Genomic DNA, 17,261 nt, shown 5'->3' on the forward strand with positions numbered 1-17,261 from the left:
GTCACATAGCAACTCTCATTTTGCTGACCGAATGGTGGAATGGTTAATGGGCCTCATTGCTATGCGAAAAGACCCGGGTTGGATTCCCGGCCGGTAACTACCTACTTAACTACATAGTTAATATTATCGGGTATAAAATATGTAAGTACATAAGTATGCTCCATATTAGTTATGTCTCCATAGAACAACGCGGACTCGGATGTATTGTATGTATGGATATGGATGTATGTAAACTATGTATCTGTAGATATATCAACATTATCAACTATCCTATGCCCATATTACAGGCTCTGCCTAGTTTGGGGTCAGATGGCTGTGTGTGACATGTCCCTGTCCCTACACATATTATTGGCACATTCGACTCCATATAGTTAGGCATGTCCTCATCATCATCATCTGATGTCCTACCACCACCCTTGAGACTAGACCTTCGTTCCACCACTGGCACCTATATATAGGTAGGTACTTAAGTATTAAAAAACATAACAATACATAAATACTTATACACTACAGTAGCCACACACAACGTCATTCATCAAATCTAAATGTAGTTAACTAGTTAGGTACGTATTTTAAGAGCCTAGGGCAGGAATGTTTAATGTTTATACTTACGTAAATCATGGGAAACACGCGCTTAAAACTACATAATAGCTACCTGTACGTATGTAGGTAACTAGCTACTGCTCCTTGTTCACTGTTCTGCTGCCTTACTCCCAGCGATGAGTGGCTGAATCGATTTCAACAAAATCGCTAATATCGTACTCCCACCGCACATTTTTGCGGCTCATTGTGTTATGACGTCACGCAAACCGTTCAGTGAAAATTATAGCGTTACTAAGCTAGAAATTCGCACCACGAGCTCATCATGAGCTCATCACACAGAGTAGATTATATGTCAAAGTTGCGACTCAACGCCTCTTTGAAAAAAGTTCCTATTCTTGCAACGCAAAGCCATTACAATGGCTAATTTTTCCTATTTTTGTAAGAAAAAGAGCCTGTAATTACACCTACAAAGTGATGTGAAAGTAGTTACTGAGGATACGTGAGGATTGCAAACCAGTCTCCCTGGATATTTTAAAGCATATTTAAAGGAGTTGACGGACAATTTGATTGAAGACTTTAGCTTAATGAAACTAGCTGATTTGAGCGTAACAAATAAGGTGAGTATCCACGAACATAATAGAGGTACATGTAAAAGTTTCTTCAACTAAAGGCGATGATCCATTCGCGAGCAAAACCTCCAATAACCTCTAAGTCCGCGGTCTAAAAACCTCCAACGATGTTACAAAAAGCACGCCACGACTTTGCCAATGATGAAAGTAGACTGTTTGGTTCGCTAATGGATCACCAACGAGATTCGACAAGCCAACAATCTATACCGTCGCCTCGCCAATGGATGACCGCCTTAACTCTCATGTTCTTAAGGCATGAAGAAGAAGCCTTAAAGAAAATATCCTTCAAAACAAAGACAAACCTTCTTTTACCATTGTTGTAGTCCTATGGCACCCCAGAGGTGTCATAAAATCTGCCACCTATCTTTGTTTAAACCACCTATGTTTGGTCTCGCTCCAGCTAAGTCCAGTGGCTAACAATATATACCTACTAATAATAATAAGATAAACCTTCCTATACTATCATAATGTCTGTAACCTAAACCCCATGATACCTACTAACCAGAATTTTTGGTATTTGTAGGTTTTTACTGCGTTGCAACTGGCTCCAGACTGGAATTTATAACCAAGACTAAATATTCAAGTGCCTATGTGAAGTACTTAACAACAAGTTGTATTAAGATCTTATGAAGTTAATACCTACATAAGAAACTAAATTGGCATATCATTCTGCTACTGAGTAAGTCACTTAAGCTGATTTCAATTTATTTGTAGCAAAAAATATATGAAATACTACCCTAGCACAAACACTTTAATTTTATGATGCACTGACAGTATGAAAAATAATTTACTTGGCTTGCTTATCTAGATTCTATATCTATAAAATATTATTTGATTCATCTGTTTTCTAAGTACCTTAGGATTAAACTGTAGTGCTGCGGTGGGTATCTTTTGTAGTTAAAAAAATATACCTATGCTGGCTCAATCTCCACCTACTACAGAAACAAGACTATCTATTCTTGGACCAACAGAACGCCTATCTCAGCTATTGGAACACCCAGGCTTGCTGCTCCATTTTACTCGAGAGCTAGGCTGGCTGAGCTAAAATTAAGGAGATATGTACAAAGGTTCCACTCAAGAGAGCCACGTACAGGAGCTTCGCCACCTCTCAGAATAGAATAGAATAGAAAATCTACTAAATAAAGTTGTATCAATACCTTGATAGTACAGTCAGCAATAGATATTTATGCCACCACAGCAACAAAAATTTTATCCTCATGGGTGGAATAATAATATTTTATCAATACTTACTAACTTAAGTATTACTTACCTTAATATTAGTTATCCTTATTTTTCATGTTACATAAATATTACCTATCAATTGTCTTAATATCTAAGGGCTTGCGTTGGGGTGGCATACATATCTCTTTGGCTGACTGTACAATATATTATTATTATATCCTAACCTATAGAATTACTATTAATCTATATTTCTATCTTATTTCAGATAATCAGAGAGCAGTTTTTTAGCTAATAGAAGAGAAGCTTATGCTTGATATTTCAGAACACTGATAATAATTGTGATGTGATTTAATATATGATACTTAATAAACACAAAATACAGCAAAAACCATGTTTCATTTCATTATTTACCTGTTGATGTTGCACTTGACTAAGAGGTCATTCATGATACTATTGCTTTATAAAGGCTTGATAGGAAGTATTCCTTCTTAAGAGTCCGGCAATGATAACATTGCAACATGGAAGAAATTGTATAAGTAACATTGTAAGTTGTACTTTTAATATATGGATACCTACCATATCCTCCCATTCGTTAGCAGACTTGAGGCCCTGTATACTAACTTTTACCTGTTGCAATGTAATCACCTACTGAGTAGAGTGGCAAGACAGTACTCTTGGCTGATTTTAAACCATTCCGTGGATCACAATAACAGAGTGCTCAGCGGAGGACACTGTCTCGGGCCGCTCTACTTGGTGGTGTAATCAGGGTGTTAGCATTATCTGCTTTATGAAGATTAGGTAGATACATTTTTTATGTTTAAAGCAGGGTTTACTTACATGATAACATTGTGTTTTTAACATAAGCAGACACTTGGTCCATGCATAATGTTACAACTCTTATTACTAGTTATTACTGCTTTTTCTTAGAACTGCTTTAAACATAAAGAAAAAAAATAAAACAGCCGCATTCAACTTTTAATATGATTAATACATTACGAGTAATCGTTTATAGAGTTTACAATGCATGAGTCTAATAAGTACACACCTAAACTATGATCACTTACGACTTACGAACTTTTGGATTTCGATATGATTATGGAATTGTATTAAGTATGTGGTTGAAAGCACGATCTTAGAGTATGGGTTTGCACTTATTATTCAGAAATATTATCACGGTACAAGATATTTTCAGTATTTCACTGTAATTGTAGGTTATGTTGAGTATTTTTTCAATAAATTTCCGCCTTGAGTTAAAACTTTCACAAGATATTTCCTTGGCTATACGGTGACACGCAACGTCTTCTTCTTCTTTCTGTAAACAATGATTGATAGTTTAATATCTATAACTTTGTAACAAATTATCGTAATATTTTATCGGTCTATTTTATAAATCGAGTCGATCTGAGTCTGCAACTTAACCACTCCATCAGAATACTATACTTACGTCATATTATTATGTATTTAGTGCACAAATATCTATTTAAATAAGGAAATTCCATTTGTAATTTTGTTTTATCATTGTTATTGTATGTTGTATGAATGAAGTGGAGGGAGTGCAGTGTTGCCGCAACGGAGTTCTCAAAACGCACATATCCTGCGCTGAAAACGTACATTTAGGGTTAAAACCATACATGAGCTGTTTTTTTACTAAAATCACTCAATTTAGCTTTTCCAGCTCTTTCGCACCTGCTCGTCAGCAGAAGTACTATATTTTAATAGATTTTAGTCGTGAGAAACGTACCTATATTTATTATAGCATTTTAAAAAGTGTTACAATGTCCTAAAACCTGAGTAGGTACCCCGCAGTTTTATGTATGATATACTTATACTCATTGTAATCATGTAATAATCATATTGGTTGAGAAAATAATCATACAAGAAAATCAAAATCGTAACTAATTGTGGTTAATAATTTTTTTGCTGCGATTCCAAAAAAAATACGTAAAATAGTCCATAAACAAAGATTTTACACATGATAATCATGATATTGGAAGTTAAGTTTAAATGGTACATTACATGGACCAATTATATACACATTACACATGGGAGGCTAAAATAGTACGTCAAATGTGTAAAATGTACGCTAATGGCAACACTGAGGGAGTGTTTTCACAGGTTCACAGAGTATTTTGATTTTTAGTTTGAATGCGTTCAAAAGCCCCTAATTTCATATTTTAACGTTTACAAAGTTAAGTTTTTGTGAATAATAAGTAAAAAATGGCATGAGTGATGACTTTAACCTAGTGTTTAATAAGTATTTTAATTAATATTTTACTAACATTGAAAAAATAAAAACATAATATGGACTGATGATTACCGGATTTCTTATTTCAAGCTTCGCTAGTACTTCGAACGCACACCAATTTTTTCCTTGTCAGAGCGAGAAAAAACACAAGATCTTATACAATTTTATAGAGCGACATCTCTTTCTTTCACCTCTATTGAAATACGGAACGCAACATCGGCCTGATATCGGCTTACTTCGGCTACTGTTTCAAAAATAATCACTAGTCGTTTCTTGATATATTTTCTACGTTGTCCCTGGTCCGCGGCTCAGTCAAAACCGAGGTGGTGGTACCAACTGAATCGGCCTAAATTTTTCAACTGAGTTTTAATTGGCTTTTTTGGATAGCGACTATTAATCGCTGGGAGTAAGGCTGCTGTAAATACATACTTTACTATGCTAGCGGTGATTCATAAAATATTTCAGGTAGGTAAGGCTGAAAATATGAGTTTCGTACTAACTAAAGCATCATGAAACAATATCCTTTGTTATAGTTCTATAGGGTACCTACCTACCTACATAGTTAGGTAACTTAACTTTCCAAACACCTCTCTTTAAAGTTACAGTAACTAAAGGCTTTTGGCTTACTATAAGACCGCAACACTTTCTATAGGATGTTGCAAAAAGAGTATACTAAACCAGACGGGGACGGTGACTCAGGGGGTCATTCTGAATAACATTATCGACTGTAGCAATTAACAATGTCGTAAGTGAAAAACCGCTACTTTTCAGTAGAGCCGTTTTAAGTTTTAAATATGACTAAAATAGTTCTAAAATTTACATTACTCTATCTATCTTAACCAAATTCGGTATGGTGACTTAGTTTTAAATGTGCTACAAGGTAGTAAGATAAAAAGTTAGTATTTTTGATAGGAAAGGTGAAAAAAGGCACATGTGACATTATTAACCGTCAAATCCCAGATTAACTTTGTCGGAAGAGTTAGATCCAACAATGTTAACTGGACTTGGTATTATAAATTTTGTTGGTAGTGGGAGATTCAACAATGTTCACTGAACTTAGTACTCAAAATTTTGTCGGAAGTGGGAAATCCTGCTATTTTAAGTGGACTTTATATTCTTTACGATGTCGGATTTATGCTTTCCTGAATCATTTTTCCATGAAAATTGTAGTTTTCCATTATTTAGTTTCTATTTTCTAAGATAAATTTTAGTTATCAATTATAATAATGCAACGATAATCTGCTAATAGTTCTAGACACAAAACTGAATGTCGCAGTTTCTTAAGGCATGCTAAGAACGGGAAATTCGGGAAACTTCGTCACATATTCTCCTCGGCCATTCTTCAGAGCCTGAAGACAAAATTCTTCAGCCAGTGAGTCCTGCTAGTGAGGACGTATGTTGCAGAGACCTGGACACTGACGGTAGGACTGGTCCACCGATTTCAAATCGCTCAGCGTGCTATGGAGAGAGCTATGCGGTTTCTTTGATAGATCGTATCAGAAATTAGGTTATCCGTCAGAGGACTAAGGTTACCGACATAGCTGTCAAAATATGCAAGCTGAAGTGGCAGTGGGCTGGTCATATCTGCCGAAGAATCGATAACAGTTGGGGTAGACGAGTTCTCGAGTGGAGACCACGAACACACAGACGCAGGGTGGGGCGCCCTCCTGCCCGCTGGACCGTAGGCGGGTAGCCGGTTGGAGGAGGAAGTCCGAGAACCGAGTGTTGTGGCGCTCATTGGGAGAGGCTGCAACTGAGATTTACCAACTCCTCAATGAGTGCTGGTGTTGCGGTACAGTGCCAGGTAACTGGAACGGAGCGGTCATAGTTCCTTTGCATAAAGACAAAGGGTCTCTCCAGGTCCGCAACATTCACCGTGGCATCAGCCTCTTAAGTATCGTTGATTCTGTATGCAAAAATATTGATTGAAAGGGTATATAGGGAGACAGAGAATAAAAAATCTTGGATGTGTTGGCATGGTATTTGAAGAAAGGGAATGGGATTTGTGGATTACGATCTTATCACTACGTATAATGTCACAGATAGGTCCTGGTTTAACAGAGTTCTGTGCCTTCTTAGATTTAGGAAATGCTTTTATAGTAAGGAGGAATGATTTGTGGGACACAATGTCCGTTTATGGAGTGGACAGCCAATTGACGCGACCACTGGGATCCCTTTAGGGACTTTGGCTTGCGTTAGGATAAATAGAGCCTAAACTGACTGGTTTAGCATTCACAGGGGTGTTAAGCCCTGCTTAATGTGTGCTTCGCCTTGGGTGTTTCATTTATTTAAAGAAAGTTATGTTAGGGATATAAAAGATGATAAAAAGGATTGCGAATCGAAAAGTTACTTCTTAAGTGCATGCTGTACGCTGACAATTAAGTCTTACTATCATCGTCGGTAGAACAGCTGCAAAAATAAGTAACTTTCCGGTATGATGTTTAAAAATGAAGGGAATGAAAGGCGAAAATAATGATGTTTGAAAGAGATGAAACGGTGACTGAGTGTAAGATCACGATAGAGAATTAAAGATTACAGCAAGAGAATGAGTCTGTATTGTTTGGGTATCCTGTTAACGAGAGATGTAAGGGTTATTGAAAGTGAAAGTGGGAAATCAGATAAATTTATTGGAGCCTGGAACTCTGTAATGAGGAGTCAGAAAGTGTCTCAAAAAGCTCGTTTGGATGTTCATGAGAGTGTTGTTCCCTACGCTGATGTCATTTATTATTGTTATCACTAAAGATCTAGCATACTCGTATCCTTGCAGCTGTACAGTAAGAGGCCGAGAAACCTGCAGGTTACAGTGCACGTGACTGCACTAGTTCATCTTCAAATCCAATAGGAATTTTACTGACGGTTGTTATCCAAAAAACAACAAATAAATAATAAAATATCGGTACCTATAAACATACAGAATGTAAAAGCAATGCTCCTGAAATCATGAACCACGTGCTCCTTCAGTCCAACTAAAATATATAAATACCTACGCAAATTATCATTTTTTTCAGTTTACCATACAGAATTACCTACTCTGGAATATTACGAGTATGTATGGGATTTCTAAATATGTGAGTGTTAAATTAAAGTAATCTATTTTTGTAGATACCAGAGCTTTTAACTGTTTTTGAAAATTCTGCCCTTAATAAATTTACAGTAAGAGGCCTTCCTTACTAGGCCATGGTCACATCAGCAACTACGTATCCAAGCAGTAGGTATATTGAAATGTATGGTATTAGCGACGATGCCACACCGTCGTCGCCAAGTGAGTTAGGTACCATTAATTTCAATACCTACAGCTTGGACACGTTGCTGGTAACGCGGTCAATGAGGTTCTAGTGAGGCTGGGCTCTAACTTTTATAGAGAGCCGGTCGAGATTTTACAACGTTTACAGAAAATAATGGTACATTGTACCACATCCAACTCAATAGTTTAACATTATGTACAAATAACAAGGTCGGTTCTTCCATATCCGACAATCACAAGGGAAAGAAGAACAAATAATAAAGTCGGTAATACCATATACAACAGTAGTACTTGAAACGCAAGCAAGTAACAATGTGGGATGTGGTACATCCGACTCAAAATTAAAATAATGCGCAGTTAATACTGTTGGATGTGCCGTTTGCTACAATGTTACCTGTTCAGTACTGTTTATACAACTTCCATACGAAAATTTAATAAAATATTAATTGTTAAAAAAAATACATTGTATTGGGCAAGCATGTTAATGTGAGATGCTATAAATATATAATATATTTGTTTAATTGTATCCATTTTAATGGAACATGTTTGTACACAAATCTTCAAATTCTGCCATACATTGTCTTGAGATCTTTACCCGTTCCTTGATACACTAAGTCTACCATTATTTAGAGCAAGATTTTATAGTTTCATTATTTTTATAAATGAATTGATCTTAAAGACCACATAATAAAATTGTATAACGCAACTTGGGCTCCTCCCGCTAACATGGCGGGAAGTGGTAGATACGACCGGCCGCCCCGCTCGCCCGCCCCGGGAACAGTGTCGCAACATACTTACCGACAGTGTTAAGCGGTCGCCATGAACAGATCCGACTTTTTTCCACAAGAAAAATCGGGAAATATTCATAATTAAGAGCTGAAACTTTCCTAACACCTTCCTTATTGATATTATGACCTTCTAGTGCAATAAACTGAAAAATGGCCAAAAGTCAGTTACGACATTGTTAATTGCTACAGTCGATTTTGTTCTACGAGTTTTGGAAATTCACGAAAAAAAACCTTTTCCGTAGAAACTTTGTTGGTCACGTGACTTTGTACTATTGTATGGTATGTTTTTGTATACAATAAAGTTTGTAGCCTTCAATAAGCAGCCTGGACTGGCTGGGATGACTGCTTCAATTTTGGACTTCATCTTCACAATTTTATCGTGGTAGGAAAAGTACCTACCTACGTTCTACGCATATTAAACTTTCCTACTGCAGATATAGATAGCTAATTGTTATTTCCACACGCCATAATTGATGATTAATGAGAACTTAAATCAAGGAGACCAATAACTTTCCGTGCAGCTTCTAGATAGTGTCCAACAATGCTAATTTTCCACCAACGTTACGGCAGCAGTCGTTAAGCCTAGTTAGAGGCCTTCAGCGGCTCGAAAACTTCTGATAGTCGGGTTGCCCACTTACCCGACAACTCTCTCAACACAAGCTTGCTTGTGTTGGGGTCCACCAACCCACACTAGGCCAGCGTGGTGGACTAGGCCTAAACGCTTCCTTCATTGGAAGGAGACCCGTGCCCCAGCAGTGGGGATGTGATGGGTCGATGATGATGATGATGACGGTTCCTCAAAAGCACAGATCGACGATAAGGTTGCTTCACCGAAATATTGCTTGTCCGATAACACGGTTAGCCGAAAGTACTTTTCAGTAGGTTCAGAGCTCTACAAAGTATAGTTATAGGAGTTTTTACCTTAAAATTGAAACAAATCTTGTTCGTTTCCATACTGAGATTTGTCCGCTTATGTGGTTGTTTTGGCTATATCTTGGCCATACCTTAATCGATTTTAGATTGGCATATGTCATTTTAAAGCTTATAAATTGACTATGTTTTTAAGTTGTAGTGCCTGAAAATTTTTCAGATAAAATTCTTTTTTAATTCAGCATTTTTGTTTTCACCTTTTGTAACATTTTCTTAATGTTTCACCTATTTTGAAGCATTGTGTCTAAATTAAGTAAAATTTTGCGCATTTAATGATTATTATTAGTTAGCTAAGGTGTCATTAATCCAAAACAATAAAAAAAGTATTAAAAAAAGACTTATTCTTATAAAAAAATTGTTTTAAAACAAAAATTTTGGCAAAAACCTAAAAAAAACTTAAAACTAAAACTTGACTTTCGGATAATGCATTATGGGGTTCAATCGACTGGAAATGCCTTCGTCTATAACCTATTTAAAGGAATACATCGACTTACCAATCACCCTGTATTTTGTTGGTGTTTAAATACAATCCTAACATTATCCCTGAGTGCTTTATATATGAAGAGCTAGTCTTAAGATTTAAAAGAAAACATCAATTCATATTCACACTGGATGTATTTCCGCTTTCTCGCTTTATCTTTTACAAAAATACACATTTACTAAAGTAGGTAATACGTATACAAAAACTCTATCGACATACCTATAACATTATATTGTAATACCCGTGTGGTATTAGTTAAAACATACATACAGGGTGGTATTTTTTATCTGTTCCACCCGTAAATTTTACCGACATTTTTAATTTTTTTTTGTACTTTATGAGCTTTACATAGCATACAGTTTTATACCTAGGTACCTAGTCAAACTCACAAACCGCCTAAGACCGCCTTCATACAATGTCGGTTTCTTAGTTTGACAAGGTATAAACAAAATATTATTGTAAAATTGTGTTCAGTTTAATCATCTCATAGAAGGTAAGTATTGTAAAATTGCATTTAGTTTAAAAGTTTGGGACTTAAAAGATGAACATTGACATATCATAAGAGTCGTAAGTAAAGCAATGACATCCTAGATAAGCACAACATTTTTGATGAAATAAGAAATAGCTCTTTTAGCTATTCGGTTGCCTTTCTACGATACGACATAACAGTGAAATGTAGCACATAGTTTTATAGTAAAGCTAACAGAAACTATCCACTGTCTATCTAATAGGAGAAACTTAAGGTAAGCGTCCACTTTTTGGCATCGTACACAACGGACGCATCGCATTCAGTATTCTTTGTGTAGAAATTCACACGAGTGCGTCCGAAAATCCGTTTAGTGCGATACGTAAGATACCGATAGGTAGACGCTTACATTTAGAAGACATACTTATGAAATATTGGTTAAAATACGGATCTAAAGATATGAAGATATTAAAGTATAAGAACAAATAGTTAGAGGGTCTTAGAATAATAACGACCTCTCGCTTCGAGTATGGGAGTATTTTAATACATAATTATTACTTTTTTACTGTTAAAAATTGCAATAATTTATTACAATTAAAAAGTTCTAAAATTAAAACAACGACACTTACCTATAGGACATTGGATATAAAAGATGTTTCTATAGGTAATTCCTAGAAAAATGAGCTTTTAGTGGTAATCAATACTATTTTTGAGATATCATTTTAGCTTTTTAAGTTTTATCTTACAAGTGGTTTGTTACTAGGCTAGGAATTATTGCACTCAACATAGCCATGTCATAAAAAATCCTAACCCTACTTACTTACATAATACAAGAAGCATTTTAGGTGTGGCACTTTGGGCCCATTTGATCAACTAACAAACAAAAGGAAAAAATATACCTACTTTTACTGGCAAGTAATATTTTCTACATTTTTAACTGATTACAGGTTGCAAATAAGTTCAGAAAAAGGTAATTATTAACTATTTTAGTTAGTATTACATTGATAATAACTTTATTAGTAAACACTATCAAAAGGTATTGTTATTTTATTTTGCCTTTTACCACAGGTAAGTAATAATTAAGTGCCTTTGCAAAATCATCCTTTTTATTTCCTAAACTTATTTGCAAGCCTGTACATAGGTAATTCTACAATTTATACAAAGTACAGTCAAACAAAATATAAAAAATTGCAACCTCTACCATCTATATTTAATTAGCTCAGTACATAACCCATACATCTAAGATTATTAAAGTAGGATAAGCAGTGTAAAATATGAAATAATGGCTGACTAGTAGGATGACCAAAAATGAAATAAAATCATCCTGTTATAAACAGTAAAATGGAGTCATAGTTGTAATATTAAGACCTAGTAGGCATATTTAAAAGTATTGAAGATTATAGAGATTTTAGTCATAATTTTATGGATTTGTACAAAATACATAATTATATTATATTAGTTTTAGACTTCTCTTTTATAAAATGTATTAAAAAATTCGAACATTTTAAATACAACACGTTTTTCATTCCAATATTTTCCTTAAATACTGAAGGTATTTTGAAACTGGCATTTAAGGAATTATAGCCTCAAAAACAGTACCTATTCCAATATATTGGACTTGAAAGAACCCAAATTGTGATAATTTTACCTTTCATAATATTAAGCTTATGCAAATATACCCTGCCTATGAAACTATATCAGACACAATCACAAAATGTATAAGAACGTGTTAACAGTTTGCTTGGAGCTAACATATTGCATATTTTTTTATAAATTTCACATATTTACAACACAATTTCCAGAAGATATTTGCATGAAGTGTCTCAGACTACTACACTCAAAGCACAATCGAAGCTATGCATAGGACCAGCGCAACCTGCACTACTTGAAACAAATCATCGTACACCGGTCATCTTGCAAACTCTTTGGCTGCGGCGCTGAGGGCCTGCCCTACGAGCACTCGCTCACCAGAAGCAAACTCAAACTTAAAATCTTTCGGTGCCTCAAACAGCAGTATTATCGTACTACCCATGTTGAACTGACCGAAAAGCTCTCCTTTTTTATAACTAACATTGCTGAGGTCTGTCTCATTTATTCTTGTTCGCTTACCTTTAGTATTCGTTCTCAATTCTGGGTCTGAGTAAATCTCAATGGATCCGACGTTTGTTGCGCCAACCGCTGTCATGCTGAAGAAGCCGTGCTGCCACTCACCCACATACACAGCTCTTTCGTTGATCGCAAACAATCCAGGAATGAGTCTCGCCATCCATGGGTTGACTGACAGGAGTTTACCGCAGAAATGCCTCCTGAATGATGCCTTCCAATCACATGGAGAATGGAACCTGTGGTAGTCTCCTGGTGCCAAATATATTATACACTGGTGTAAGATATTATCCTTGTTCTTCAGTAAAGAGTTGTAGTAGCTACCATTTGTTTCAGACCACTTGTTTTCTCCGAGGAACTCTTCTAAACTGTATGTTACTCCTTTGACTTGCTCGATCTTCTCCGTGTCTGCCGGACCGCAGTTCAGCACTACTCCGTCACAGGGGGACACGCAGGGGACTGGCGATATGTAGCGAGCGCCGTCGCGGAGTGGTCGCGTGAAAAACGCAGACAAACTCTTGTAAGATGTTAAATCGGTGATGGCAGCGTCGTTGAGGTTAACATTGAACATCCTTATGTAAGTCCCGTAGACGAGGCCGCGCAGAGACACCGGCAGCTCACACGCCGCCAGTTTCCCCCAAATCCTACTCGTTATTCGGAACGGAAACATTTCGTAAAATTTGATTTCCACTTTCGATATTTCGTAGTTGATGCTCGCTCGGATGTAGCACCAGCTCACGTACATGACGCTGCCCAGCGGCATCCAGCGCGTGAAGATCGCTCGGAAATTCATCCATTTTGTCCTCTGGAGCTGGGTTTGAACGGGATTCTTTGTTTGAGTCAGCGTCGCAGTCGTTTGTCGGAACGGTCTGTGTGGACGCAGCCTTTGTTTGATAATGGGGTTTATGACTGGAAGGCAGCTGCGGATGCGCGTAGCCGGGAACATTGTGCACTCGGCCGCCTTCCGTGGAGCCAAAAATACACTGTTAATCAGATTTTTCTCGTTATATCAATCAATTTGCGACCAAATCGAAAAGTACGATAACCCGTGCCAAGGCCAACAACATGCGTTCCGAACACTGGAGTGTCAAAAGTCAGACGGATGACGGATAGACTGAAATAATAAATTCACAAATCGATAGTCAAAACTGTTGTCTAAAGATTGAACATCAATCATAAACAAATCCGTGTTATTTTGTAAAACGAAAGGACGTGAGAAACAAAATAAAATAAAATGTCTATAGGAAAGCATGTAATCAATAATATGTTCGGAACGCACAAGAAGCAGAGACATTTTGTTCTTTTTTGTCCGTTATTATTCTGAGCTCAAAATCGTAAATTTATTATTTTCAATCTTGGCAACACTCCAACCATCTGTCAAACGTCACCACAGAATAATTTGTAAAAAACGTCAAACACGTCAATTATTTTATTTGTGATCGCAGAAATTCACAAATTGTGTACGAAATTAAAGTTTTTGGGGTTTTCCCTTTAATTTTTTGGTTAAATTTAATTTTACTTTAAAACTCTATGCCCAAAAATGGCAATGGGTCTAAAAGAAAAGCCAGGAAGAAGGCGGAAACCGAAGTTGAAGGCTGCGAAAGCTGTCCTACCAGTGCCGATGCTGATGAGAAACATTTCCCGCCTGAAATACTTTTCAAAGGCATCCTGAAGATTCCAGTGGTCGTCTTAGACCGTACTGACATCACTCCTTTCTTAAAGACAGCGCCAGTAAGTTCTACCAAGCCTGCTAAACCTGACACCAATCTGATTGATACATTAAAAAAACACACGGATAAGTTTTTCCTATGCTCTGTAAAACTGGCTAGGGATGACCTGGAACAGCTAAAGGAATCAGTGATGATGTCTGAGAAATACGCTTTCGTAACATGTCGCATTTGCAAGAAAAACTACCCGGATATGAGGAAACTTCGTAACCACCAGGCGTTGAAACACATGATAGTTTATGAGCAGAAGCCACAAAAGCGGGTGTCGTTTTCTGACCATGTTATAGTCCATGAGCTCAAAGAGTACCACAAGTGCCGTAAGTGTGCCAAAATATTTGAAAACTACAGATGTTTGAAGGCACACATGAAGAAAGATCATAAGAAACGCAAATGCTACATATGCCACTATTGCCAGAAAAGCTTTGTCGACCGAAGCATATTTAAAGTACACATAAAACTGCACTGTGATGTTTGCGGAGAACTCATGCCGAACAAGGCTACGTACACTGACCATAGACGTAATGTGTGTAGAGTCCTTAAAAAGTATAAATGTAAAACATGTAAGGAATCTTTCTTCCATTTCATGGACTTGAAAGACCATAGCTATGACCATTTTGGCGTTTATTACATATGTGATATATGTAAAGATCAATTGCCAACAAAGTGTGCAGTTTCGCATCATATAGCTTGCCTGCATTCGGAGCAGAGGCCAACATCTATGTATGAATGCAGAAGTCTTGGCAACGAGAAATTGTATCTGTGTAATTTTTGCGAAGAAACATCGGTAGAAAAGGATGCTTTAGAGAAACATGTAGAAATGTTGCCAGACTTGTCAAATAAAGCCATGACTGGGTATAAAGATTACTATTTCTGTGACCAATGTCTGCGTAAGTTTGATAAAGAGAATGAAATGTTGCAACATAAATGGACTCACTTTCTCAAAAGTGACCAAGAAAAAACTGATGACAGTAAAAACGTGGGCAAGAGAAGAAGAGAATCTGATGAGCTATTAGATAGAAACAAAAAGATAAAATTACCTTCTACTGTGAAGGTGACAGATAAAATACCAGAGTATATGCTGCCAAAGGTTGTCCTAAAAAAGGTTACCATACCAATCCCGAATGAACCACCAAAAGTATTAAACCCAGAAGTGGGTTTAGATAATGGTGTTAATAAAAGTATGGATGATGAAACAATCTTGAAGTCAGTATTCACCCAGAAACCTGGCAAAGCAATAGTAGATCCCAAATCAAAGAAAACACTATTGTCTAAACACCAGTGTGAGGTTAGTATACATTCTTCTTCTTAAGGTGAATTGCACCAAACATTGAAATCTATTGCTGTCTTGCTCTGACACTATACTGCCAAAGCAAGCAGGTGTTTGGTGCAAGTTTAGTGTAACACTTCCAACACATCGCAGTAAAGATTACGTTAAATACCTACCAAATAATCAGTAAATAATATCTCTCATGCTGCTTTTATGCACCATCCTGTTCATCACCATCATCATCATCATCAGCCAATAATCATCCACTGCTGGACATAGGCCTCTCCCAAGGAGTGCCACAACACTCGGCCCTCGGCCTTCCTCATCCAACCACTGCCTAAGGTCATCAATTCAGCGTTCAGCGGGCAGGACTTGCTGCACCTCCCTGTTACCATTGGCCTTTCTCATCAGACCACATAACTGTTCGCATCCACATCTGTAATACTTATTTTTATGCCATTTTGCATATTTATAAAAACCTCCTAACCTAGAATAAATTAGATTATGTTTACTATCTTTAACAATGTTGCTGACTGTGTCAAATAAAGTTTTTGTCTTTCTTTCTAACCTAGTTATTCCGAAACATTGCAGCAATGCTTCAAATACTTCTCCTCGGGTTACTGCTTACGTCGCCATTTGCAAGCGGTCCACAACACACACGAAAACCTCCAGTGCCCCGACTGCGAAGAAACCTTCTTCTGGCCATCATTACTACACCGACACAACTGCCTCCGAACCCACCAACCAGAGATGCCGTTTGATGACGCACGCCCTGAGATCCACTTCGATAACTTCTACATCAACAGCTTGATGCAACCAGAAGAGATTAGCCAAATGGAAGATTTGACAGCCCTAGATGGTGATTACAGTGACTGTATAGACTTTGAGATACCAGCTCCTATAGTGGAGTTGACTGAAGGCAGTTTTGTGGCTAATGGGAGTTGTCAGTCGGGGGTGTTGTTTGATGGCAAAATGGATGCACTAAAGAATGGGTATAAGGTTGTTATGCAGGAAGTACCGATAGAGTTTTAGAGTAGCTTAAATTGCATCAAAAAATATTGCTGTCTTGCTTTTAAAGTGACAGCATACATATTTTCATCTCGAGGGTTGATATGCCACTGTTTTTTGAAAAGGATAGATTTTGTTTAACACGTAATAAACACAAATACCAGCAGATATTAGTTCCCAGCTGTGCGTCTAGATGGCGTTAGAGATCGAAAACTCAAGTTATGTGCATGAAAGTTTAGCCGATAGATGGCGTTGTTAACATCGATGACAGCCAAACGATGGTTAATCATTTATGCGTAATATTTACGTACGATATAGTTTAAATTTTTTGCGTTTTGGTGACAAGTACTATAGCTTGTCTAGGGTCAGCCCAGTCTTAGTATAGGTTATTTTTTACTTAAACGAAAAAAAAATCATTTGTTTTCATGGCCTACATTTTATATCATAGTAAGAATGTTTTATGATGGTCTCCGATAGAGGCGCCACTTTGTATACAAGAGAAGGTTGACGTTTATGTTTATAGTTTTCTTATGATTATGTTATGTTATTATATATATACATAATGTACTTCCTATATAATTATACTTACCATCATATATGTACTGTACATATTTATACAGTATAGATGTAATAAATGGTAGGTATGTT

At 36.8% G+C, this 17,261-nt stretch overlaps 2 protein-coding genes and 2 long non-coding RNA genes across 5 annotated transcripts; 2 read left to right on the plus strand and 2 right to left on the minus strand.

The window, feature by feature from the left end:
• Nucleotides 1-696: 696 nt before the first annotated feature.
• Nucleotides 697-2,917, plus strand: LOC125489181. Of its 2 annotated transcripts, XR_007266792.1 has the most exons (3): nt 697-1,160; nt 1,696-1,851; nt 2,620-2,917. It is a non-coding gene; the product is annotated as an uncharacterized LOC125489181 (long non-coding RNA). The 2 variants fall into 2 exon arrangements; XR_007266791.1 differs by having other exon boundaries at nt 697-1,851.
• A 404-nt stretch (nt 2,918-3,321) lies between these two features.
• LOC125489180 lies at nt 3,322-4,136 on the minus strand. Its single transcript, XR_007266790.1, has 2 exons — nt 3,799-4,136; nt 3,322-3,666 (listed from the first exon to the last, which is right to left on the minus strand). It is a non-coding gene; the product is annotated as an uncharacterized LOC125489180 (long non-coding RNA).
• A 7,312-nt stretch (nt 4,137-11,448) lies between these two features.
• Nucleotides 11,449-13,693, minus strand: LOC105393639 (phosphatidylserine decarboxylase proenzyme, mitochondrial). Its single transcript, XM_011565434.3, has one exon. It carries the CDS (start codon nt 13,555-13,557, stop codon nt 12,418-12,420), a length of 1,140 nt encoding a protein of 379 aa, XP_011563736.3. The 5' UTR covers nt 13,558-13,693; the 3' UTR covers nt 11,449-12,417.
• A 132-nt stretch (nt 13,694-13,825) lies between these two features.
• LOC105393638 (zinc finger protein 658B) lies at nt 13,826-16,649 on the plus strand. Its single transcript, XM_011565432.3, has 2 exons — nt 13,826-15,623; nt 16,197-16,649. Exons 1-2 carry the CDS (start codon nt 14,142-14,144, stop codon nt 16,635-16,637), a joined length of 1,923 nt encoding a protein of 640 aa, XP_011563734.3. The 5' UTR covers nt 13,826-14,141; the 3' UTR covers nt 16,638-16,649.
• Nucleotides 16,650-17,261: the final 612 nt, after the last annotated feature.

The sequence above is a fragment of the Plutella xylostella genome, chromosome 11, assembly GCF_932276165.1.
Source record: "Plutella xylostella chromosome 11, ilPluXylo3.1, whole genome shotgun sequence".
NCBI classification, from domain to species: Eukaryota; Metazoa; Arthropoda; class Insecta; order Lepidoptera; family Plutellidae; genus Plutella; species Plutella xylostella.

Excerpts from the sequence above, each read along its gene's own strand:
- LOC105393639 (XM_011565434.3), bottom strand. The coding sequence starts at position 13,557 with ATGTTCCCGGCTACGCGCATCCGCAGCTGCCTTCCAGTCATAAACCCC.
- LOC105393638 (XM_011565432.3), top strand. The coding sequence starts at position 14,142 with ATGCCCAAAAATGGCAATGGGTCTAAAAGAAAAGCCAGGAAGAAGGCG. Across the intron at positions 15,624-16,196 it reads TGTCTAAACACCAGTGTGAG|CAATGCTTCAAATACTTCTC; the intron begins GTTAGTATACAT and ends GAAACATTGCAG.